A 26,342-nucleotide genomic window follows, 5' to 3' on the forward strand; every position below is an offset into this window, starting at 1 on the left:
CAGCCTTTCCCTAATTCAATCACAGGAGTGATTGTCCATTAGTTGGTTATAAGTGTCTGCATCTGACTTTTTCAGCTGCTTGTTGGGCCTCTCAGAGGAGAGCCATGCTAGGTTCCTGTCTATTGCCCTGTGTGCAGTGGGGCTCTTGCAAGGCCTTCAGACTGTGATGTCTTCAGGGGGAATGAGAAAAAACTCTTACCTGCTCCCAGACTGGGATGGCACCCACAGCTCAAAGGATGACTTACCCAAGCTCACTTCAATGAGTAAAATGGGCTTGTTAAGGGCTGCTCGTGGATCAGTGGATGGCTAGGGACAGCTGCATTGTCTGGAAGTCTCCACCCAACCCCATGCCACCTCTGCATACCAACCTCCTAGAGTATGGCCATAGCAGAATGAGTGCAAACCTGGCTCTGGGTACTCCCTAGCATTAAATCTGCAGAGGTGACTACAGTGTCAGCCTGCATGAGGCACAGGCAGAGCCAGACTGTGGAGAAGGTAGATGTCCATCCTTGCCCTTATCAAGGTTTCTGCTGGTTTTAGCCTCGTCATCCAACTCTGAATGGATGGCTGGCTGGTTTCATCTGTGCGGCAGTCTGCATGTAATTCTGTGACACGGTAACTCATGGCAAGAGTTATGCTGCTAGGGTTTGAAGACCCTGGAGACAGTGGGACAAAACTTCTGCCCTCATGATGTTTAGAGTTAGCCAGGACGAAGAGAGCAAGGCAGCCACCTCTGACCTGCTTAGTGGAGGTTCTAGGAGTGATGGTTCCAGGGACAAAAGGATGGGAGAATTTAACATGCTCCTGTGTACATCTGGAAAGGGCTTCGCACCACTAAATTTGTGTTTAAAAAATGCTTGTAGGGCTGGAGAGATGATGGCTCAGCAGTTAAGAACACTGACTGCCCTTCCAAAGGCCCTGAGTTCAATTCCCAGCAACCACATGGTGGGTCACAACCATCTGTAATGGGATCCGATGCCCTCTTCTAGTGTGTCTGAAGGCAGCTACAGTGTACTCACATACATAAAATAAGTATATCTTTTTTTTAAAAAAAGGCTTAAGATGAATGACTCTGGTGTGCACCATAGATTTCCAAAGAACTCTTGAGTCAAACAGTAACATTTTTTTAACTCTGCAATAATAAAGATGTGAGGGAGCAGCCAGAATGGTATGGACCAGGAAGTGAATGGTCCTCAAAGAAAGTTATATTAAAAAAGATGGCTGAAAGTTAGTGTTCAGTCCATGCAGTTGGAATCTGGTAAAAATAATTTAGAGAAAGTAAAAGGATAAATACGTCACGGAACCTTGGAGCATGAAACTCATTCATGTTTGGAAATTCAAACAGGTATTCGGAGGTGAGAAAAATAGAAAACAAAGAACCGTTTGGATCTCTGGAGAAAATGAGGGGCATCTCTGTTTATCTGCCCTGAGTCCTGGGAGCAGATCCTATCTGTCAAGGTCCCAAGGGGAAGGGATAGAGTTGAGCCTATGGCCTAGCTGTGCTGTGCCCTATGTGTGACATGATGCGGTCTCCTTGCCTGGATTTGAACCTCAGGCTTAGTCAGTTGTCTATAACTCTTCATATCTACCGTATCAACAGTAGTGATGCCATTAATGACCTTTCCCATTGGCTGAACTGTTACAGGGCAGAGTGTGGCAGCAGAAGATGATGTAGTGTTCCTGATAGGCATGAATACAACCCTATCATCAGATCCCCAGACACCGTGAAGCAGTGAGGAAAGCTATGTGCTCCCTGACACTGACAGGCAAGTTGAGGTTCAGTTTGTCCAAGGTCTTGTGGGCTAGGGAGTAGGTGGGCTACAGTGTGCTAGCTCTTGACCTTTCCCTGACCCACCAAAGGAGCCACTTCTGTACTTCACAGAGAAGTCCAGGTTAGTTATTTTTTTGGGGAGGGGGTTCTTTTTTTTTTTATTAGGTATTTTCCTCATTTACATTTCCAATGCTATCCCAAAAGTCCCCCATACCCTCCCCCCACTCCTCTACCCACCCACTCCCACTTTTTGGCCCTGGCGTTCCCCTGTACTGGGAATATAAAGTTTGCAAGTCCAATGGGCCTCTCTTTCCAGTGATGGTCGACTAGGCCATCTTTTGATACACATGCAGCTAGAGTCAAGAGCTCCGGGGTACTGGTTAGTTCATAACGTTGTTCCACCCATAGGGTTGCAGATCCCTTCAGCTCCTTGGGTATTTTCTCTAGCTCCTCTATTGTGGGCCCTGTGATCCATCCAATAGCTGACTGTGATCATCCACTTATGTGTTTGCTAGGCCCCGGCCCAGGTTAGTTATTTTGAGTTGCCATCTTACCTGAGGATCTGACTGTGGGAAAGAGAAGGAACCATAGTCTTGGCCTCCTAGGATAGGGTTTAGAGAGGGTCATTTAGAACATCTGTATGTCTGTCTATCTATCCTCTATCTATCATGTATGTATGTATGTATGTATGTATGTATGTATGTATGTATCTATCAATCTACCTACCTACCTATCTATCTACCTACCTATCTATCTATCATCTATCTATCTATCTATCTATCTATCTATCTATCTATCTATCTATCTATCTCTATCATCTATCTATCTATTAATCATCTATCTACCATGTATCTATCTACAATCTATCTACTGTATATCTATCATCTATCTATAATGTATCATCTATCGATTGTGAATCTACCTATCATCTATCTATCTATCTATCTATCTATCTATCTATCTATCTATCTATCATGTATCTATATCTATCATGTATATATGTATGCTCTATCTATCTATCATCTATCTATCTATCTATCTATCTATCTATCTATCTATCTATCAATCATCTATCTATATCTATCTATCTATCTATCTATCTATCTATCTATCTATCTATCATGTATGTATGTATCATGTATCTATCATCTATCTATAAATCTACCTATCATTTATTTATCTTCTATCTATCTATCTATCTATTTATATATCTATCTAGTATGTATGTATGTATGTATGTATGTATGTATGTATGTATGTATCTATCTATCTATATCTATCATGTATCATCTATCTATCTATTAATCATCTATCTACCATGTATCTATCTACAATCTATCTACTGTATATCTATCATCTATCTATAATGTATCATCTATCGATTGTGAATCTACCTATCATCTATCTATCTATCTATCTATCTATCTATCTATCATGTATCTATATCTATCATGTATATATGTATGCTGTATCTATCTATTAATCAATCATCTATCTATCTATCTATCTATCTATCTATCTATCTATCTATCATCTATCTATCATGTATGTATGTATCATGTATCTATCATCTATCTATAAATCTACCTATCATTTATCTATCTTCTATCTATCTATCTATCTATCTATCTAGTATGTATGTATGTATGTATGTATGTATGTATGTATGTATGTATCTATAAATCTATCAGTCATCTATTTATAAATCTATCTATCTGATATAGGCACTTGCTTATTTATTATTTATTTGGTATGTGCATGCATCGCAGGAGTTAGCTTTCTCCTTCTACCAGGACCATATAGGTCTAGGAGATTGAACTCAGGCCATGAGGCTTGGCCGCTTGTCTGTTTGCCCCCTGAGCCATGTCACTGGTTCTTGATCCTTATTTTTTGATCTGGAATTTGATTTGGCAGGATTAGGCCTGCCCCTTCCAAATATACTCTGGGTTGGGCCACCCTGAGGTTGGGCAGAAATACAGGAGAAGGAACCCTACCACCAGTTGGAGAAGGCGGCCCATACAGTCCTTAGACATGGCACCGTGAATATGGATGCTCATTATAATAGGCTCCTGGTAGCAAGAAAGGGTTGGGGACCTCTTGCATCTAAGCCCTATTGGTCTGAAGTTACAGCTCGGTCTGTGGATAGGCCAGTTCCTTATAACCAGAGAGTTTGTAACTCCCTAAGGTCAACCTGGGTGAGATGTATGTGACCAGACCACCCCAAGGGGGAAGATGAGATTAGATACTCAATCAAGACATGGTGGTGTAGACCTGTAATTACAGCTCTTTGGGAGACCAAGGCAGAAGAATCAAGGAAAAGGCATCCTTGGCTCTATGAGTTGAGGCCAGCCTGGGTTACCTAAGATCCTGTCTCCAACACACACAAAACAAAACAAAGCAAGCCAGCAACTGACAAACAGAAACGAGTGCACAGCAACATTATCTGTGGATGAATCTCAGTACTTTATTCACCCCTTGCCCAAGTCAGCCAGTCTAGCAGGTGGCTGGAATGAGTTCTCTAAAATCCTGATAGTATACTCAGCACTTATCATGCAGAAACAGGAAGGGAAGCAATAAGTTAAAAGCCACATAAGTTATGAAAAAATAATATATATGTTCTATATTTCATGTCCCACTGAGGATTGCTCCCTTGGAAATGGATTAATAGCCCGAGAGAAAGCAGCACTGAGCACCCGCTTCGGGGACTCTAGGGTTAAGTGTGTATTGCTGGGTTCCTTTGGCCTGGAGGAGCTGGCAGCCTATCAACACTCCCTGCAGGCCTGGAGGGCCAGGGGCCTTGAGGAAACCAGGTCTGGGAGAATGAGAAGCAGGAATGGGAGGTGGGCTAGGAGAGGAGGTGAGGCAGGAGCCAGGACATGGGTCTTGGGAATAAAGGGAGGCAGAATGAGGCTGGTGGCATCGGAAGGCTGGCACTGCTGTGCTCCACAAACCCCAGAGGTGGGAGCCAGGGCTGGAACACACAGACACCCATGGTGGATACAGAATGGCTCCCTTGGGTTGAGTCCTTTGAAGGCCCTTGTTGGGGCTTCCTGGACCAAATTTATGCCTACGAAACTTCCAGATCTTCCCAGGCTCAGCCTTCTTCATGGCCCACCAAAGGCAGGGGGAGTAAGCTTGGAGGAAGGGAGGGGCGGGGGTGGGGAGAACTGGGTGGACCGTCTTAGGGGATAGAACAGAGGCCCTAGGAAGTGAGATTTGGGGGAGATGGGCATTTCTGGCAGGCTCTAGGGCTCTAGTGCCTGCTGTGCCAAAGACAAATGTTGAGGTTGGAGAGACCCTGGCTGGAGCCAGAGCCCAGATTTCAGGATGGTGGCACAACCTAGAATGGCAGGGAGGGGAGGCAAGGCCTGGTGTCAGACTCTTATCTCTGGCTTCTGCTCCTAGGGTGGTGGCTTGTCCAGAATAGCTTTGAAGTCAGGTCCCTGGAAGGGGGTACATGCAGGCATCTGGGCCACTCTGGGGCTCAGGCTTTTGTCTAACACATCAAGCCTTTCGTCCCCCAATACTGTCAGGTGTCTGGGAGGCTTGGAGGCAGGGGGTCTAGGAGTCCTCAGCCCCCAGGCGCAGGAACACCATATACAAGACAAAGTCCAAGTGTATCCTTCAGCCCAGTCTATGTCCTGGCTAGTGGGCGAGGATGCCAGCCTCGGTTTAGAGGCAGAGGCAAGGCAAGGCTGAGGCAGAAGTCAGGGCAAGCAGTGGGCAGAAGTCAAGCACCTTGTCAGAGCTACGTGGGAAGAGGATCTTCAGAGGAGCGGAGAGGTGGCAGGCCCCAAGATCCCCTTTGCCCGCCAGGACAAGCTGTGGCCAGGAGACTAGAGGTGGCAAATGAGACGCGGATGAGGAATGGAGCTGCCGGTTCTCTCTGACCACCCAGAGAAACCCAGTCTCAGCCAGAACCCACTTCACCCCGTTCAGTGTCTCTCCTCCCAACCTGGAGGCTCCAGGCCACGTTCTTGAGTTTAGCTTAAGTCGGCTGCAGTGGAAGTGACTTGAGGCTCTTTCTGGGGTTGCTGTCTTACTCTGAGGCCTCTGATTCCTGGGAGAGATATTTCTCTGACATCTCAGTGATCTTGATCACTGGGCCTCTGCGGTTCTTCTTCTTCCGGGAGGAGGTCTTGGTGAGGCCAGACTTGGAGGCAGCTACAGGGGACAAAGAGGGTGTGGAGGGAAGGGCTGGAGGATTTGAAGCAGCTTAGGTGATGCCTTTGGGGCCCCGGTCCCCCACACCCGATGTGTCCCTGTCTTGGGTCTCTGGGCGGGTAGACTTACTGGTTCTGCATCCAGATTTCACAGTACTGACCACAGTGGCAGAAGGCAGGTCCATCCTGCAGAAGGGAGATATGGTAGGGTGTGAAGGGAACCTGGGATTTTAACCCCATTAGGATTGGGGGCTGGAGTCTGCTAAGTGCAGGGCAATTCTTGGCTGTGGCTCCCAGGCCTGTGGTTGTCCTGTCCTGTGAGCTTGGCTAGCTGCTTTTCCTTGTCTCTGGAATCCCTAGAAGCTAGGGAGCTGAGGAGCCACACGTGCCCTGCTTTTGGTTCCTCAGACACTTGATAGTGTTAAGGGGAGAGGGGAGGAGAGTCTTGGTGTTTGAGACCCGAACATGGACTTCAGATAAACCAGGATGCTTGCACTCTGTTTGCCCCTTGCCCAGGGTCAGCTCCAGGGGCCACGGTCCCTTCTTTGCCAAGCATACACAGTGAACACAGCTGAGTACTTTTTAAAAAGGATATCCACCTTGAACTTTTAAAAAACTCTGTGTGTGTGTGTGTGTGTGTGTGTGTGTGTGTGTGTGTGAGACAGAGGGTACATGAAGGTTAGACTGGTGGTAATTAGTTCTCTCCTTCTACCACTTGGGTTCCAGGGGTAAAACTCTGGCAGGGAAGCTTAACCCCGAGCCATCTCTCTGGTCAGATTCCTGACTTTCCCATCACAGGTGAGCCATGCTTATCATTTTCCAGCTAGGCAAACAGGCCATACAGAACTAGGTCCCAATTCCAGTAAGTAACTGAGTGAAGTTGGATCACAGCCCTATCAGGTGGCTTTCAGGCCCGCCCTTGCCCCGCCCTTGCCCCGCCCCTCTCCCCTTCCTCACCGGCTTTCTTCTCCTTCCATCAGCTTGTGGTAGGTGGCTATCTCTATGTCCAGAGCCAGCTTGGTGTTCATGAGATCCTGATACTCGCGCAACTGCCGGGCCATGTCCTGCTTGGCCTTCTGCAGGGCATTCTCCAGCTGGGCCATCTTGTCCTTGGCGTCCTGGAAGGCCAGTTCTCCTTGCTCCTCAGCCACCTTGATGTTCTCCTCCAGTTTTAGGCACTGCAGCCAGGAGGCCAAAGGGAAGGAGCAGTGAGTGGGCCAGGCCTGAGGTTGCCTCTGTCCCAGTGTGTGTGTAGCTAAGCAACACTATTTCTAGGTGTCATGAGCCTTCAGGGAGCTCACTTAGACATGGGACATTTCACAAGCTACCACAAGGAGTCTAGACCAGCACCTGAGACGTAGGTCTCAATCTTCTGTATGACTGACTGGGCTTGGGCAAGGATGAGGGCCCGGGCTGTGCAAGGGGGTGGGGGAGTGCTTTCTGATATCCCAGTAGCTCTGGGCACTTTACAGAGGGTGGCTCTGTACGTTTCTTTCCATTTGTCGGGTTAGAAAACAGGCCAGAGGCACGCATAGACCTACTCAGGGCCATTTGCCAGGTCTTGTGTGTACCCTGTGTGACGGAGCATGTCTCCTGACCCAGAAGTCCCCACTGGCCCTTCAGAGGTTTTCTCACATGGCTCTTGACGGAGACGATCTGAGACCGCAGCTTCTGGATGCGCACGTTGAGGTCTGCAATCTCACAGCGGCTGCTTTGGAGGCTGTTCCCGAACTCCGCTGAGCGGGCAGCTCGCTCCTCAAGCTGAAAGGGTGTGGAAGAGGGATGGTAAGGGTGGCCTGCTGCAGCCCCTTCAGCATCCCTCTCGGCCTCATTTCTTCAGTCTATTCCCTCTCCCCCTCCAGCCCCGTGTTTTCCTGGTATTGTTCTTCCGGCCTCTCATACCTGGCCACCCTGTGACTCCAGGAAGGCCCCATACAGCTTCCCCTCCCACGGCCCCTGCCTTCCCGGAGCCCCGGAGCCCTGCAGGAACTGCCTCTCACATTTTCTATGCTGCCTGTGGACTGGATGCTGCAACACTCCCTGCATATGCTCCCCGATACGCCTCAGAGAATCTCAGGGCCCAGAGCCACAAGGCCTTAGCCACCTCCGGTCTAGTCCTTTTTAGGTTAGTCCCCAACCTGGCTCCGTGAATATGCTTCAGCCTCCTCCAGGCTTCGAGCAGCGATGGCGTCATACTGGGCCTTCACTTCCTCCACGATGCCGCTCAGGTCGATGTGGCAGCGGCTGTCCAGGCCCACAGTCACAGACACGTCCTTCACTTGGGCTGTAAGGTCTTTCAGCTCCTGGGCAGCACAGAACGGGGAAGGCTCAGGACTCCTGCAGAGGACTCAAGGTCTCTCACACACAGTCCCTTTGTACCCCCAGGAGATGGAGTCTATGCTACCACCTGTGACTTCCCAGGGAGTCAGGTGGCTCTTACTGCCCTCTCTGTCTCCCCATGTTCTCCCTCTGAGTGAGGGCAAAGGACAGAGGTGGCTCTGACTTTCATAATCAGGCTAGGACCCCTCCCCCAGGCTGGTGGGAAAGGCCCATGCCCCTGGCTGGTGTAGAGGTTGGGGGGAATGGGGCAGGCTCCTTGCTCTCTGTTGCCCTCTGCTTCCTCATTGGGTAGGGAGCCCCAAGGAGCCTGGCAGGGTCATCTTGAGCTGTGGGCCCCCACATTTGTTGATGGAACATGTAAGTTTACTGGGCTAGAAAGGGTGGAGGAAGATGCTAGGCAGGGTGGGGATGGAGGGTACAAAATGCTCTGGGCCCAGAAGCACCTCTGCTATGAGAATCATTAGTCCCCAGAACCAGCTGGAAGTAATAATGACTCCCTCCCCCAGGCGGCACTCCAGGGACAACAGTGTGCTAGCCACAAGTGCCCAGAGTTTATCCTTTCTTGATCATGTGGGGAGGTGGAGGCAACTGCAGGGAGTGGAGTTCCGCTGATCTCCCGTGTTCTGTTAGCATAGCTTAGCACAGAGGAGCTAAGCTATCTAACTATCTCTAGTGCCAGGCCAGCTTTCCCACGGGAAACCTCAGGACTAAATAGTGAGACATGTGGGAACAGGGGTCTCTCAGGGGCTGCAACGTGTTGTCATAGGCTGGGCTGCTTCCTCTGGAGGTGCCTTGGGGGGGCCTCAGGCTGGGAGGAGGAGCAGACTGTGTGTCATCGGAGCATGGCTGCCAGCACTCTCCACAGACAGGTGAGTCTGCTGGCCATAGGGAGCAGGCAGGGAGCCAGCCGAGGTGGCTTTGTGTGGCTGCAGCTCAGTCTGTGGGTGTACTGCCTGGACCTCTGCCTCTTCTGGCATTCACAGATCCCTGGCCTTGTCTCAGTCACGACTTTCCAGCCGGTGCTTCTGGTTGCTGACAACCTCATTCCCAGGCAGGATTCAAACGGGAAGGGTGAACAGAAATTGGTGGGTATCGCTAGAAGTCTTCAGTTGCCCATTTCACTTTTTTCTTCCTTACAGTTTTCTTATTGAAACGCGTGCAACACACTTGTCAGTTTCTTCCCTGCTTCCTAGGACAGCTGGCACTTGGTTCTGGAGGCCTGCTTAGGTCCTGATTCAGCTGGTTCACTCGTGGCCATATATCTTGACTTTCCTCACTTTTGGGGCCCCCTCCCCCTGTTCATCATCTTGCCTAGAGAGCTTGTGGTGGTGCCTCTAGTTTCCGCCCCTGGCAGGGACTGGGACTTCTTATTGGTGGCTTGTGTTCTAGAGTATAGATTCAGGGACGAGGTGGGGTCAGATGGACTCTCTGGGCAATGGATGGTGCCTTTCCCATTTGCTTGTCTGCAGCCTTGACCATCAGCACTTCTTGGAAAGGAAGCTCAGGGGCTGCAAGAATTCTGGAGGCAGTTTCAGCTGGCAGGACCTCAGCCTGGGGACCAGGAGCTGTGGGGATCTTTGACTAATCTTTGGATGAATAGAATATACATCTCTGGGTAATGGCAGGCTGACGACACTGACTGGAATCAGGATGACAGTCCCCGAAGTCCCAACATGGCTCCCTGCAAATGGGCACCTGCTAGGACAGTTTTAGAGATGTAGTTCTGGGAATCCCCTGGTGGGCACACAGTGGAAACCAGTGAGTGAGGATCATGGATATAGCCTCACACCCTTCATCTCAGGCCTGACTTGGCATCTGGCCCACGAAAGTCCAGGGCCTGGCCAGGAGATGCTACAAAGGACAGGTCTTCCCTGTTGGGGCTGAGGGATGGCTGACACTGATGGCACCACCTCAGACCTTTCTGGAAAGAAGCAGGCGAGGCAGAGTGAGATAAACAGAAGCAGGAAGTGATGTTTGGAACAGCTGTGTGCCTGTCCAGACACGCTGTCCCTCCGGGAAGGAGGGTATAACAATGCTTGCTTGTGTGGTGAGGTGCCACCTTGGGGTGGGCCCCTAACACCCCAAGTTGGCAAGAATTGCGCCACAGTATAGTTTAGAGTTTCTCTAGGGAGCTGGAGTTGGAGGAGGTTGCTGTGTATATGTCTGTCTCACAGTGTTACCCCCTTAGGGGCACCGAGGAGACAGTGGCTTTCCCGGGGAAACCAAGTGTTGCTTGGTAAAACAGCTCTCAGAGGCACTGTATTCTAAATGCGACCCCCTTGGAGTCATTAGGTGACTCTGATCAAGTTTTTTTTTAAATGCCCCCAAGCCTCCATTTCCCACCTGTAAAATGGGTGCCAGACAGAACTAAAAGCAGTTAATGCTTTTTAAATATTTACTCCATGGAAGACATTATTCTAAGTGCTTTAGGATCTGTTAAGAAATAATGTCTGGGCTGGGAGGTGACTAAGTGCTGGGCAAGGCTAAGACCTGAGTTTGAGTGCCCAGAACCCATGTAAAGCTGGGCACTTAGTGTGTGTCTGTAATCCTCCTGCTCCTAAAACTTTTGAGATGGGAGGCAGAGACAAGAGTGTCCCTGGAAGACTGAGGGCCACCTAGACCATCATGCTATGCTTTGAATAACAAAAACACCAGGCTCAGTCAGGGTGAAGGGGGAGAACTGACACCAGAAGTTCTCATCTGACCGCCACAAGCACATACCTACAGATGCACACACACACATGCACACAGAAACACATACACGCATGCATATACTCACACATGCACAAACTCACATACACACACAGGCACATACCCGCGCATGCACACAAACTCATACATGCATGCATGCACATACTCACATATGCATATATGCATGCACACACACATGTACACAGGCACACATGTGTATACACATGCAGGTACTCACACAAGCACAAATGTGTACGCATGCACACATGCACACACACTCCCAACAGCACAGTGCCTGTATTGTGCTTCCTATTTTACAGATGGTGAGATAGAAGCATGGAGAGAGAGAGAGAGAGAGAGAGAGGGAGAGAGAGAGATATTAAAGCAACCTGCTCTAGCCAGCTCTCATAGTTACTGAGCCAGGTTTTAAATCTGGCTACTCTAAAAATGTACTCACTCCGTCGTCATCCAAATCCACAGAGTGCTCAGGAGCATTAACTGTGAGTTGGTCTGGAGAACACTCGGCACGGTACCCAGACAATACTAAGTGATCAATACATAGTATCTAATGCCACAGTTGCTGTGATTGGCATGGGTAATAAGGCTGGGATCTAGACTGCAGGGCAGAGCAGCCTGTTCTGAACCTGTCTCCCTGCCAAAACCATTTAGATGGTGCTGGCACCTCTGCAGCCTCCTAGGAGACTGGCTGCAGGGGGCTCTCAGCTGATTCTGCCCAAATCTCCCAGGACCCAGGGCATCTGGGAATGGCAGGCAGTACTGAGACTAGACACATGCAGATTCCATGCACACTGCAGAGCTGACCAGTGGGTTCTACCCAGCTGTCTGGAAATGGCCTTGTAGCAATGTGCTCCCTGGTGCTGGGGAGAGAGGAAGGCTCCCCACTTTTTTGGAATTCGATAGGATATAGGTCTATAACACAAGGCTTTTCTGATCAGACCCAAAGTTGAAACTCAAGTGTCCAGGGCTCCGAGAGCTACTCATAGTCCACTGTGTTTTCCTGTCATGAGAGGGAGCTGTAGCCTATACCTCTGTTTGCTCAGGCCTGCTCTGTCCAGGAAGGGAGCCAGTCATTGTCAGTGGCTGTGGAGCATGTGGGACGTGGCTCATCTGACTGAAGTGAGCTACTGTAAGTGTAAAGTGTGCTTCACTTTACATTTTACACTTTGCAACCCTCTGGCTCAGAACTCATTGTATAGAGGCTGGGGCCTTGAACTTTCAATCCTCCTGCCTCTCTCTCCTCAGAGTTCAGATTATGTCTGACTCTGAACATTTAATAGGAGAAAGAAAAGTAAAATAGTCCACTAGTACTTATATTGATTATGAGTCAAAATACTCATACTTTGGATATATTGGATATTTGGATAATATAATAACACATTAAGGGGAATATGGCATTAAAATAATTCTGTCTCCCTTTTTGGGGATGGCAGCACTAGAGATGGTTGAGTCCTGGGGTTTCCTAGGGCCAGGGAAGCACCCTACTAAAAAGTTATAGCCTAGCCCAACTTCCTGTTCTAAAACATGGGTTCTAGAAAACACTTGCATGTCTTGGATTTTATTTCTGACAAGCAGCCTGGGCTTAGGGGCTCACTGGCATCTCTTTGGCAAAGGCCATTATGCACACAGAGTGGATTATAAAACCCACATCCTGGTGCCCAGCTCACTGGCCACCTTGGTGCTCACAAAAGTAGAAGCAACTGTTTACAGCTGGCCTCTGTGGCCACCTGCTTCTCAGAGGCTTCAGCCAAACACAGATGGGGTAAAATCGCCCCTCTACTGACATGTGCAGGCTGGTGCCCTGGCCATTGGTTCCTCAAACAAGATGGCGTGAGAACTACTGTTTACATTGTCTTTGGTAGTATATCTCTACAATACAGGGGAAAAGGTGCCCAGGTCACATGCAAACAACGTGCCACTTTATGTAGGAGACTCGAACATCAGGTGATTTGGGTATATGTAGGACTCTTGCATCTGACGGTCAAGGATGCTATGGAGGTTTGAATAAGAGTGGTCCCCATAGGCTCATATATTTGACTGTTTAGTTGTCAGGGAGTGGGACTATCTGAGATGGAGTAGCAGGTGTGGCCTAGTTGGAGTAGGTGTGGCCTAATTGGAATAGGCGTGGTCTTGTTGGAAGCCTTTATGATAATGAACTAACTTCTGAAACTGTAAGCACAGTCCTAGTTAAACTCTCTCTTCTATAAGCATTTCCTCGGTCATGGCATCTCTTCTGTTGTTCTCCTCAACTTACAAATGTGTAAACTGAGGCACAGAGAGGCGACAACAGTTTGGCCAGAGTTACAGAAACTCTAAAAAAGAGGAGTCAAAACAGAGCCCAAGAGCGGTGGCTCCAAATAAAGAGCTGTGGCTCCGTCCAAATGGAGTTCACAGGCCTGGCTATTGACAAGGGAGCCAAAAAGTCTCTCTAGGCATATTTCTAATGTTTGGTTATGGCCAGCCTCCTTCTGCCTGGGTCTCAGCTGCAGGCCCCCCACTTTGCCTTAGAGCTTTGAGTTTGCCAGGCATCGGTATGCATAGTGGAGGACAGACTCTGAAGCATTGGCCCCGGATGCCTGCCTGGCCCACACCAAGCCAAAGAGAGCTTGGGCAGAACAATCAACCGGTAAGGTTGTGGCCTGGGCTAGAGGGCTGTGATGGGCTATATGCCCTCCAGGGATGCTGGTGTGGTCAGCTGGGAGCTGGCCTTCTTACTGCTCCTGAGGGTGGGGGTTCTCCCCATTATGCCACAGATGACTGTGAGTTCCACAGGGGTCCTGGGATGCTGAGTCCGATGGAAGAAAGGCCCAGTCTCCCCTACCAGGCTGGGAAGCAGTGCTCAGAAGTCTGTGGGGCCCATGGAAGGACTCTGCTTGCACTGTGACTTTGTCACTGACCTTTGGTCCAACCTTGGCTTCTTTGCTATGGCACCAGCTGCTGGCAGCACTTGGCTTTGGAGCCTGTCAACCCTAGCAATGGCTCTCTCTACTTATTATACTGTAGATGTTTGTCAGAGATCACGCCTGTACCCCTTAGCCATGAGACAGGTGATATGGAAAGAGAGAGAGAGAGACAGAGAGAGAGAGAGATAGAGAGACAGAGATAGAGATAGATAGATAGATAGATAGATAGATAGATAGAGAGAGAGAGATAGAGAGAGAGAGAATGGTAGGATACCCAGGAAGGTATAGCGTTCCTGAAGAGTCAAGTCCTTGAGTTCCCCAGGCTCAGCTGAGGACCTGGGAGATAGATGGGGCTATGTTCTAGGAGCTCCTCTGTCTGCATTTGCCATATCATTTCAAAAATTAAAAATTGTGCTGAATGCCATCACGAGTCTTTCCGTCTTCGCCAAGAGTGGGAGAGGGTGAAGCTCTCTGTTCATCAGAGCCAGAGGAGCTATGGATTGGACTGCAGGGCTCAAAGAGAGCTCAGCCGAAGTAGGCTGTGTAACAAAGGGAAATGTAAGGACTGTTGATACCCAGAGAGCACTTGGGAAGCTGTGATGTCATTGGCTGGAAATAGCGACTGTTAAACACGACCTCCCCTTGTGTTTTCTCACCTGCTCATAGACTGTTCTCATCAGCTCTAGGAAGCCCTGCAGGCCCTTCAGTTTGGTTTCCAGTTCAGTTCTTCGGAGACACTCAGCATCCAGGTCCTGGAGTTGGGAGTGGAGGTGAGAGTGGAGACTAAGAAAGCCAGGGCTTGGGGCAGGAGTTGGGCAGGAGTCAGGGGAGGGGGAGGATATCCAGAGGAAGTCTGCCTCTGAGCCTGAAGAAAGACAGCCTGCTGCTGGGCCTTTTGCCTCTTGGTCCCTCAGCCCATGTGCCTGAGGGTTTTGCTTAGGTATCAAGGTAAGTGGATGATGCTGGTGACAAGGGCAGGGGTGTGTGTGTGTGTGTGTGTGTGTGTGTGTCATGATGGAGGGAGGGTCATGATGGAGGGAGGGTCATGATGGAGGGAGGGTCATGATGGAGGGAGGGTCATGATGGAGGGAGAGTCATGATAAAGGGAAGGTCATGATGGAGGGTCATGATGGAGGGAGAGTCATGATAAAGGGAGGGTTATGATGGAGGGAGGGTCATGATGGAGGGAGAGTCATGATAAAGGGAAGGTCATGATGGAGAGAGGGTCATGATGGAGGGAGAGTCATGATGGAGGGAGGGTCATGATGGAGGATCATGATGGAGAGAGGGTCATGATGGAGGGAGGGTCATGATGGAGAGAGGGTCATGATGGAGGGAGAGTCATGATGGAGGGAGGGTCATGATGGAGGATCATGATGGAGAGAGGGTCATGATGGAGGGAGGGTCATGATGGAGAGAGGGTCATGATGGAGGGAGGGTCATGATGGAGGGAGGGTCATGATGGAGGACCCTGGGCACTAGGTGTTACCTTCTTCAGCTGGACAAAGGTAAACTCCAGGTCTGTGCGCTTGGAGATCTCGTCCTCATACCTGTGGGGAGAGATGTTCTTTAGCAATGTTGTAGAACTTAGGGTTTAGTTAACTTTCCTTGAGAGTCCAGGTCTCTGTTAGATCTTTGTGCTTTGTGATGATTAGAGAAGGTAGCCATTCTGGGTGTGGAGGCATATGTTCATAATTCTAGCACCTGAGAGACGGAGACAGGATTCAACAAGCTTGAGGACAACCTGGACTGCAAGTTCTAGGCTATTCAGGGCCACATAGTGATGCCTTGTTAGGACAAAAAACAAAACAATCAAAATCAAATAAGAGAACTTGGGTCTTCCTTTGGTGGGCACAGACTCTACTGCACAGCCCTCTGGGAAGCCTTCTTGATGGTGTACCCCTTTCATGGTGGCTCTTTTCTCTACCCACCCCCCAGAATCACAAGTGCAGGTGGGCTATGCCTGTAGTCAGTCCTCTTCTAGCATTTAGCTCATTCCTCTTGTTAAACTAGAGAATCTTGAGGGGAAAAGACCAAATCCATGATTGTCCATTTAAAGCAAGCTGCATTTTGGGGTGCACCTAGGACTGGCCAGGTGTCTGTCTCACCCTAAGTCAGAATTTGAGAGCAGCCCCTGCTGGCATCTTGAAGTCCCTTTTGTATGAGAGACAAGGTGTTCACAGGGGAGAGCCAGTTGTTGTACATTGTTCAAAAGAGGCGATGAAAGGGAAGCAACAGGGGTAAGCATACACATCGTGCGAATGGAGTGCCAAGGAGTTTACATGCCTGTCAACTCTCTTCCATGTAGCTTCCCTCCTGTGTCAGGCTCACCCTGGGTTTGTAAAAAGGAGATTGTTGGGTGGGGACAGAACCCTTTGGTCCCTCACTTTTCCCTCTTCTAGGTAAGACAGTAGTCTTGGCCTCATCAGGTGGATGGCATCTGCCAGCCTCAGATGTCCTATCCTCGCCCTCAGGGACAGCCCCAGTGGATGTACACGGATATGGGTTAGCTTCTTTTCCCCTTTCCAGGAATGCCTGACTCAGGGTTCTAATTACAGGTGCCTGCTGCCCAGCCTTTGACCTCCTGGAAGGGCAGTGTCACAGTGGCCCTGGCAGCTGACTAGACCCACATGTTTTCTGAAGGGGAGTGGACCTAAGGATGGCAGGGTTCAGAGGGCACCAAGGTCTCAAAATTGGGGAATAGGCTGCACTTGGCCTTACCCTGTCTTCCAGGAATCTGTGAGGCTCTCTGAGGGTCATGATGGGGCTGGACAGGGGTCATGCATCAGGGAGAACAAAAATGCTCAGAGGTTCTGACTACAGGTGTGCTGATTATAGGTGTCTATATGTGTGTAACAGGTACCACGGGCTCCCTTTCCTGGTGGTCCCTAACACCTTCTCCTGTGACCCTCAGAGATTGCAGCTGGGGAGGACCTCAGGGTCCTGTGAGGAGTGCAGGCTGAGCAGAGGGCTCAAGTGCTAACTCCCCTGAGGGGCAACTGCACAGCTTAGTTACAACTTATGTGTGTGCGTTGTCTGTGACCAGGAACATGTGAGGTCCCACTGTTTGCTGCAGATCTGTCACCTAGGACTGCTAGCGCTTTTGCCATGGCCTCTAGTACTTCTACAATCAAGCCTCTGGTGGCCCTGGGGGGAGTGGGGCTGCCTCTCTGAGCATCATTATCACCCCTTAGGATTGTCTGAGTGAGGCATGCTCTGGGAGCCTTTGTAAAATTCCCCTACCTTGGGGATGAAGACAGTGAGCCCCTCATCCTGCTGCCCTCTGAATGCAGGCAGCTGGTTAGCACCCACATTTCCTCCAGGTAACAGAACCCACCAATTGAGCTACAAATTAGCTTTCAGCAGAGTCTTAGGTCAGAAGATCCAGAACTTCTATATCTGCCAAGAGAACCGAGGCAGGTCAGTGATGAGACCTGGAGGGTTGGAAGAAGTGGGTGGAAAGGCCTCTGGAGGCAGTTTCTGATGTGCTTATAGCAAAGGCGCCACCCCAATGCTGGCTCTCTGTGGTTGCAGACAAGATGCTCTTCGGGGAAGCATCTGGTAGGACCTCTGGGTGCCAGGTCCCTGCTTAGCCCCTTCTTCCCTTTCCATTCCCTGGGCAGCCTCCTTGTCTGCTTCCCCTTTGGATGGCCATGTCATCTCGTCTCTGTCACTGTCCTACTTGTTCTTAATGGCTTAGAGCCACCTCCTTGGTGGCCGTGTCCTCTGAGAAGGTTTAGGAGGTGCCTGGTCCTGACTGAGCACTGTGGAGCTGCCTATCCTATGAATGAGGCCTTCGCTGGGGATGAGGGGTCTTAGCTTCTAGACTGTTTCAGGTAGACCCACCAAGAAAGACTCACTGGGGACCTAGTAAACACACACACACACACACACACACACACACACACACACACACACACACACACACACATTTTAAGGGCAGCCAAATGGCCTGCCCTAAGTAGGGAAAGACAGCAGGAGAGTTGGGGCTAGAGGGAGCCTGCCTAGGTATCCTTCCTAGGATCTTGAGACATCCTCCCAAGAGGGCCAATGCCTGGAGCCTAGGCTAATGGTCCAGCAGAAGGTCTAGGGCTTAGCATGGGTTCCAGGCTGTGGCTGGTACCTAGTCAACCTGAGTCTCTTGTTATTGAGTCCCAGCTTTTGTGTGAGCTGGAAGAGCCCCTTCCTCAAAGGGTGTACAACCTGCTTGAGTGTGCCCCGGCCTGCAGTCTGATGCTTAGCTAGATTCAGCCTTTAGCTGTCCCTCAACTACACACTTCTCATCAAACAACTTGTGCAGCTCTGTGCTGTCCCTGAGGTTCCTGCTGTATGAGCTTGGGCACCTTGCTTCCTCTTGCTAGGCCTCTACATGGTTACACTGTTACACTGTTACATTGTTCTTAGTAACTAGGAGTTAGACTAGCCAGATCTTGGGGACCTCTGCAAGTCTCCACCCACAGAGGCTCAGGTGATGCCTATCTTCTCTCCCACCTCCAATCCGTAGCCAGCTCCTGAACCTGTTCTCAGGCCCTTTTTAGCCTGCTAAGTCACCCCCTCCCCCCTTTGTTTATTTCTGGGAGCAAGACTGAGCTCATCACCCTGCAGAGGCAAGGCACAGCTCCTCCCTGTCCCGGCTCCACCCCACACCAACAGCTTCAGCTCTAGCCTGCAGACCCAAAACTCCTGAAACCCCATTATAAGACTTATTCTCTTCTTCCCCTCCCCAGAGGAGCAGCTTTAGCCTAAACAGCAAGGCAGACAGGAAGCAGGTCAGCAGCTAGGTGACAGCAACCAGTGGTGCCTGAGAGGGACTCAGCTGCAGGTCCCCAGGGATGCCATGGTGCTTTGTCATGGCCATCGAAGGTGGCAATTTTGTTTAGTAGTTCCTGCCTTGTGACTCCTATGAGGTGCTCAGACCTATTAGAGAGCAGTGAAATGGGCTGCTACCCCTGGTGAACAAGTGCGGGGAAGTTCTGAGTGATCAGATGCCCATGTGGGTTTCCTAGGATTTGGGAGGGCAGGGCTCTCTGGGAGGGGTGGCTTATATGGAGCTTCAACTCTGGAGCCTGGGTTTCTAGGCAAGCTGCCCTACCCTACGCTCTGCCTGGCTGCCCCTAGAATGCTGGCCCTACCTCGGATTGGTAGGGTGTGGACCACACTGCAGGACAGGGATCAGGCATGCTTGGTTCCCCATGCCTACCTTCCCCCCCCGCCCCCCGCCCCCAATCCAGGGTGGAGGCCCCTCAGAAGGAGACCTGGACCTGAGGACAGGCTCAGGGTATGCGATGTTTATCTGCTCAGCCTCAGCTGCCTTGTCCTGGAGGACTTGCCCACTGCTTGATCTTAGAGGGTCACCTGTCCTGAGCCTTCCTAGGCTAGCCAGCTCAGTTCAGCCAGTCTTGGTCAACTTCAATTTTCTAGGGGACAGGAAAGTCACTGCCAGGCACAACCTGAACTCTCAGTTTCTTGCTCATGGCACCTGAGGTTAGTGTCAGTCACTGTGTCCACTCACTCAGAGGTCAGTCAGTAGGCTATGTTTGCCTGAAGCCACAAAGCTAGGGTCTGGGATGAGGATACATACTTCCTACTTCAATGCCTAGGCTGGACCTGTGACTACTGAGTGGTGCTTGCTCACCATCTGTCCGTCTGTCCCTCTACCCCAGTAGCTGTAAGAGAATCCTGTGGGCAGGGGCTATATTTCCATCATCTTTCTGATTTGCCAGTTACCTTGATGCCAGCAGTATTCCCTACAGGGGGATTGCTGCTTTATGAAGATAAGCCCTGTCCTGTCTGTCCCCCGCCTGCACTTCAGTGTTCCTTCTTCTTTCCTGATTCCAAGATCATATCCAAAGTGTGCTGCAGAGCACGGCCTTTATGTTGCTTTGCTAGAGGCAAGATGTCTGTCCCAGGGTAGTACACAGGAGTTGGCATGCATGCAGGCTCAGGAGAGACTGCTGGAGCCAGGCCTGTGTTGTGCCAGCACCCAAGGGCTTAGCTGTAAGCTGGTGGGGCTGAAATTTGGTGGATCGTCAGGGTCAGTGTTATAGGTTCTTCCCATACCTGCAGTATGTACATATATGATGTTCTCAAGAATCATATCTAGAGAAGATCAGTGTTCTACCACACACTTCCTCTTTCTCCACCTTGGGTGCACCCCACCAGAGTACAGCCTGGTTCCTACCCTCAGCCTCTACCCCTGGTTCCCAGTGTGAGACCTACCTGACGCGAAACTCCTCCACCTTCTCTAACACCTGCAACAGGTTGGCCTCCAGCTGTCCCCGCTCTTGGCTCACTTTACGAAGCTCCTCCTGCAGCCGGCCCTGGAATGTCTCATAATGGTGGCTGAGGTCGAAGGTGGCTGATCCCTGGCCCTGCAGGAAGCTCCATCGGGTCTCCAGCAGTTGGTTGCGTTGCTCCAGAGCTTGGACCTGCAAGAGCAGGAGGGTACTGAGTAGGTCATCGGGTGCCACACTGGGTTCCCTGGACAGGTTGGGGGACCCCGAGGTGGGGCTCCCTGTCACAGGGCAGCTCATCTGCACACATTCACCAACACTGGCTCCACTCAGCATGCAAAGCCACCGCCAGTTCTTGGCTGTTGAGTCGAAGATGCAGAGATAAGGAGAGGATGAAGGTGGAGACCAGAGATTGACGGCTTCCTAACTGGGCAGGGCTTCCATCCAATGAGGGAGGGGAGCAGGGGTGTGGAATGCCTGCCTGTCATAGGCTGGTGCAGGACTGGGAGAGCCCAAAAACAGAGGCACGGGAGACATCAGGGTCCTACCTGCCTCTCCTGCATGGTAAGCCTGATCTCACCTGGCCTCAGCAAGGTAGGCTTGCTGTGTGTTTTAGTATTAATCCTCCTGATCCAGACTTGCAGATTCTTTGAGCCTCAGTTTCCCTAGCTAGAAAGTTGAGGTTGATGATACTGCCTGAAAGAGCTGTCAGGGGGCAGAAGGTGGGGATGGGCTGGGGAGGGAGGAAGCTGCTGACGTGTAGGAGCTGCCAACTCCTGTGCACCAGACTGGTTCCAAGTGCTTTGTGTTCCAACTTCTTTGAGGCAACACCCTGTGGAGTGGGTACCTGCTATCAGCACAGTTTCCAGAGGGGGGCCATCCAACCCACGGAGCTGTGAGAATCGCCTGAGGTCACCGAATTAGCAGGCAGCAGAGCCAGGCCTGGCACCTGGAGTTCTGTTTGTTTGTTTTGGGACCTGGAAGCTCATTACATAGGTGAGGGTGACCTTCCATTGCTGGTTCTCCTACCTCTGCCTCTCAAGTGTGGAACCACAGCTCCTGGTTTGTGTAGTACTGGGGATCTAATCTGGGCCTTCCTGCATGTTAGGTGAGCACTCTGCCACTGAGCTGTGACCCCAGCCCTGAACTGAGATCTTTAACCACTGTGTTGTGTCTCCTGTGGGCAGAGCATTGCTGCCCTGGAGCCCAGGGCCCTTCTGAAGCGGCAGAGTCAGGGCGGCCTTGAACATGGGGACACGGAGGCCTTTGAGCCCTGTGGTTTTCCCAAAGCTTTGACTGTCCCCCTCACCTCCTCTCTCTCCCACCAGCCTTGGAGAGTCTCTTGTTTCAGTGGGTGGAGTTTAAGTCATCTTTAACCATGGCCTGCTAAGGCAGAAAGGCTCCTCCCTGTGATTTCTACAGGCACTCACAACCTCTGGATCACAGTTAGGCACCCAGAAGGCTGCGTGCCTACTTCTGTTCTAGCTTCAGTTCCCACGGGAGTGTATCCTAGGATGATGGAGACTTCCTGGCTTCATCCTCACCCTGCCTATCCTTTTGGGGGGTCCCTGCCTTCCTCCATTTCATGTGTTCTCTCTGTTCCCCCTGAAGAGTGCCCCCAAAACTCAAATCTGGAAGTCCCCCACTCCCACCCCGGCTTCTCCCTTTTAGCCTGGGAGCCCTGGGTGGCCACAGAGGTGAGAGCTGGCTGTGCTAACTGGATGGTGGTATGCTGAGGGTGCTGGCCTTGCTCCAGGACCACAGCAAGACAGAGCTGCATCAAGCATGTGGCACTTCTGTTTTTGGAAGGGAGGAGAGCAGGAACATTGGATAGAGGCACGGACTGTGACTCTGGTGAGCGGTCATTCCCCTGCCTCACACCCATCTTGCTTTGCTGGGAAGTTTTTGCAAGACAGTGCCTTAAACCTGTGCCACAAGCAAACTGGTTCAGTCAGGCTGGAGGTCAAGAAGGTTCTGCCTAGCACTCTCTCTCTCTCTCTCTCTCTCTCTCTCTCTCTCTCTCTCTCTCTCTCTCTCTCGCTGTGTGTGTCCATGTGTGTGGGAGTATCAGCTCACCCCACCTTCCCTCCGTTTTGACAAGCAGGAGTCCGTGTTTACACTGAGGGTGCGGTGAGAGGAGAGACTTGAGGCTCTTACCTCCACCCATGAGCAACAGAAAAACCTTTATATCAGGAAGTTCTTCCCTTAGTCTAACCTCTGTGGGAAGATGCTACGAATTGGGCTAGCCAGTCTAGGTAGAGAGCATGTGTTCTTGGAGGACCAAGGATATACTCTCTGACTTCCATTAGTCTTGGGGAGTCTCTTGTCTCAGTGGGTGGGGATGAAAAGTCACCTTTAACCAGGGCCTGCTAAAGGCAGAAAGGCTCCTCCCTGTGGGAACAAAGACCTAGGGAGGGCCAGTAATCCTTGGTCCCCAGAGGAGCCACTGCATTCTCCTCTAGCCGGTCCCCCTGCCCTGTGGTGCACAGGGGCATCTCCGGGGCCCTGCCCTATCAGGCACAGTGGCAGCTTTGGGGTGGCTTCCAGAGCAAATTCCTGGTTTGTTTACCCCTCACTATGCAGTTAGGGAAGCAGACTGGGAGCTGCAGGGAGCCAGGTCAGGCTGGACAGGACTCACGGTGTGAGGTTTCTTTTTCTTTTTCCTTTCTTTTTTACAGGGGACTCCAAGTCACCTTTTGAGCTCTTGCCTGAATCTGCGATGTACCCTGGGGAAGGTCCAGCCACTGAGTCAGTAGGGAGACATTGACCGGGATCCCTGACATGCTGGGAAGATGTCAGATCCCAGTATTAGCCAAGGAGCACAAGACCTGCAGGACAGCTGACCAGTGTCTGATGCCAGCAGGGCTGAAAACAGGGACATCCAAGACCCTTAGAGCTAGCATGACCCACCCTAGTCTCCAGCTGTCCACCTCTGAGCTGGCCAGTGTCTGATGCCAGCAGGACTGACAACAGAGACATCTGAGCTGGCATGACCCACCCTTGTCTCCAGCTATCCACCTCTGCTCCTGGATGGTCCTCTGGGCTTGTGTAGTCCTTCCCCAGAGCCCCAATGCCTAGGCTGTCTGTGTGTTTGAGATCCCCGCAGCAGTCTGATAGAGAGGACGCTGCCCTCCGAGGCTTCCCTCGTCTTTCCCCGTGGCTGTGGACTTGTTAGCCCCCCACCGGCAGGAGCCCCAGAATCTGAGGCACAGAGAGGGTAAGTGACTTACTTAAGGAAACACAGACTTCAAGGCAAGCACACACCACAGTGGTAGGCTTTTCTGCCGGGCTCTAGAGGAACGACTCCCTTCGCTTCCACAAGCACTCGTTTCTCTGGGAGGCAGAAGGCTTCGAAGGGGGAGAGGAGTGGAGTCCTCCTTCCTCTTCTCTGCTCAGGATCCCAGCCTTGCTCTGGGCCTGGAATCCATTTTCTGTGCTTTCCCTGCCAGTACTTCTCTCTGAAGCCTGGGCTGTGCCTTGCCCTATGGCCCCTCCCCATCCTTTCCCTTCCTCTTCGGGCCTGCGGTGTGTGTGGCTAGGAGCTCCCTGAATGAGGCTTATTTGCTCAGAAAACTTGCACTATCTGCTAGATGTGTTCCAACTACTATTCAAAAGTCGTCCCATTTGATTGAGAAACCCATTACATGGATGTGCACTGAGGCCCAGAGAGGTTCAGCAGGTTGCCTGCAGTTACACAGCAGACTGGTGGTGGGTCCAGGGTTCAAACTCAGAAATAGGGTTCTAATACTTTTTTAGTCCCTTGGGGTCTCCCAAGCCTCTGCTTAGCACAGGGCTGGAACCCATAGTTCCCTGTACCCTACAGTGATGGGCACCCCACCTCAAGGCCAACTTTGAGAGCTAGGAAGCTTGAGTTCTGCTAAGGACCTTCAAGGACCCTAACTGTGAGGGCTCCTTCCCTGGGCCCACACCCACGGTTCCCACCCGGTGCCCATGGCAGTGGCACAGAGTGACATCAGCATTGGCAATCGTTCGAAGGAGAGAAAAGCCACCCATGGGAGCCAAATTACATAGTTCAGCGAAGCACTCCTTTTAAGGGATTAGCCAGGCTTGTCAAGGAGGCACCTCTGCAGGGCCTACCTCTCAGGCCGTGGGTTCCATCTGCAGCTGTGGAAAGGTCTTCTTGCTCCTCCCCCAATGTGGGCATCTTGGATGTAAATGAGGAGACTCTGAACTAGTCAGAAGAGGCAGGGAAAGACACCATTTCTGCCTCAGATCTCTCTCTCTCTCTGTCTCTGTCTATCTGTCTGTCTGTCTGTCTGTCTGTCTGTCTGTCTGTCTGTCTGTCATACACACATACACATCATACACATCATACACACACAGACCTGAGTTTAAATATAAACCGTATCAGTTGTTGGCTCTGTGACTCTGGGCAATGCAATGAGTCTCTCTGGTCCTATTGCCTCATCTGCACAGCTGGGAAAACAACGTTTGTAGTGATGTTAGTTAGCACTGGCCCACCGCCGCCTTGCTACGTTCCTGTGGCATTCAGGCATCCAGGCCACACGTGGCACTCTCTTCTCACTGCCTGTCTGTCTGTACACCCCCACAGCTCAGGACCCCAGAAATGTGCAAGGGTTTGCAGACTCAGAAACCAAGAGGCAGATAAGGACTGGCCAGGGTTCCCTGTTCTGCGCAAAGTCATGAGATGTCTTTCTTTACAGTTAAGGGGATTTGAGGTGAACCTGTGAGGTGCCCTGTGGTGCCTAGCACACCAGTGTGTAGTTCAGTCAGTGCGGCTCTGACACAGGAGGAAGCAGGGCTGGGAGGATTGTTCACAGAGGCTTCTTGGAGTGGTTGAGTGGGCACAGGCTTGGAAGGTAGACAGGACTTCCTGAAGCCCTAGGCTAGCTGCAGGCAGTGAGTCTAGGAAGTGTGGGGGCCATGTTGTTAGGGGCCTGTTCCTTCCACCTAGGTGAGTGCAAAGCAGGCCAACTGTTGGCTGCTGGCTGGATTCTGACACAGTCCTCTACATTCCTTTCTCCTGACAAGCCAAAGTTGCGTCTTTACTCATACAAACTCCATGGCAGCCTCCTTCTGCCCCCGCTCCCACCCCCACCCCTTTGGACCTGCCAGAACAGTGGCTCTACGGATGAATGGGGAAAGCCAGCAGGGTGGGAGGGAGATGCTGGTACAGAGGCTTGGGGTTTTGAGGGCATCTTAGCAGTATCTCCCATCCACCCACCTGGGCAGAAGTCAGCAGGCCACACCTCCATAGGCCATCCCGAGAAGCACCCCTTGACTGTTACAGGGGTACACGGAGCCCTCCCATCCCCAGCCAGGTAGTGCACCCTTATCCAGTACCCCGCAGAGTCACCCTGAAGTTCCTTTCACCCCAGACACCAGGATGTATCAGGTTTCCCTAACCCATCTCTGCAGGTTTAGCCATGCTGCATCCCCATTGGCTGGGATCAGGGGCGGGGCATGACCGATGCTCAGGGAACCACCAGCCAGGTCACCTGGAAAGCCTGGGGCCCTTCTGTTTTGGTGCCCTCTCCCACTTAGCTCACCTTGCCAATCAGGGAGGCAAATTTATCATTGAGAGCCTTCATCTCCTCCTTTTCTTGATTCTTCTGCTGTTGAACAGCTGGATCCACCTTGAGGTCCAGAGGCACCAGCAGGCTGGGGTTCACAGTCACCTTGGGGATGGTGCCAGCTGGCCTGCAGCTTGTGAGGCTTCGAGAGCTGAAGCCAGGCCCAGGGAGCCCACAGCTGCCCCATCCTGAGGTCCCAGGCTGGGGACTGCCCGCAGGGGTCATCTCACAGCCGCTGAGGCTGCTGAAGCCAACGACGCAGGAGCGGTAGGCCATGGTGGCCCCCCTGGGCCTGGGAGCCGGAGGGCTCACCAGTGAGCTAGGGAGATTTGGAGTTGGTGGCTGGCAGCCGCCTCCTGTCACATCCAGGGCCGGCTGGGGACTGAGGCGAAAACACCTGTTGCATAGTGTTCATTAGCTACAGGAGGGCGGGACTCCTCCAAGCCAGACCAACCTGTTAGTTAGATGATGTGGCTCCCGCCCTCCCCGTACCACAGCTTTCTGTCTGCCCTACAGGGGCTCTGCCTTGTTGAAGGGGCTTGTCACAGTCCCCTGCAAGAGGGGCCTGACTGAGGAGGGGGCCTGCGGCCGGGCTGGCTGGGTGGGGCAGGGTGGGGCCGGGTGGTCAGTGCCAAGAAGGCGAAGTTCTGAAGGAAGGAGCAGGGAGA

At 51.5% G+C, this 26,342-nt stretch overlaps 1 protein-coding gene, 1 long non-coding RNA gene and 1 other non-coding gene across 9 annotated transcripts in view; 2 read left to right on the forward strand and 1 right to left on the reverse strand.

Moving 5' to 3' along the window:
* Nucleotides 1-4,210: 4,210 nt before the first annotated feature.
* On the reverse strand, nt 4,211-26,058 carry Krt80 (keratin 80). Of its 2 annotated transcripts, none has more exons than NM_028770.3 (9): nt 25,651-26,058; nt 20,106-20,314; nt 15,376-15,436; nt 14,543-14,638; nt 8,073-8,237; nt 7,570-7,695; nt 6,892-7,112; nt 6,065-6,120; nt 4,211-5,935 (listed from the first exon to the last, which is right to left on the reverse strand). In NM_028770.3, the coding sequence occupies exons 1-9, from the start codon at nt 25,948-25,950 to the stop codon at nt 5,811-5,813; spliced, it is 1,359 nt and encodes a 452-aa protein (NP_083046.2). In that variant the 5' UTR covers nt 25,951-26,058; the 3' UTR covers nt 4,211-5,810. The 2 variants fall into 2 exon arrangements, with proteins under 2 accessions (NP_083046.2, XP_006521550.1); XM_006521487.4 differs by lacking the exon at nt 25,651-26,058 and adding an exon at nt 23,350-23,605.
* The window catches only part of Gm35853, a 47,265-nt gene continuing 35,411 nt past the window's right edge, over nt 14,489-26,342 (forward strand). For 2 of the 6 annotated variants that reach the window (XR_875668.3, XR_003951455.1), the window contains exons 1-3: nt 14,489-14,656; nt 20,147-20,713; nt 22,798-23,336. This is a non-coding gene — a long non-coding RNA (predicted gene, 35853). The other 4 variants (XR_875669.3, XR_875672.2, XR_875671.2 and 1 more) reach the window with 4 other exon arrangements.
* Nucleotides 25,248-25,330, forward strand: Mir1941 (microRNA 1941). The gene has a single exon (NR_035462.1). It is a non-coding gene; the product is annotated as a microRNA 1941 (primary transcript).

The sequence above is a fragment of the Mus musculus genome, chromosome 15 (assembly GCF_000001635.26).
Source record: "Mus musculus strain C57BL/6J chromosome 15, GRCm38.p6 C57BL/6J".
Taxonomy (NCBI): domain Eukaryota; kingdom Metazoa; phylum Chordata; class Mammalia; order Rodentia; family Muridae; genus Mus; species Mus musculus.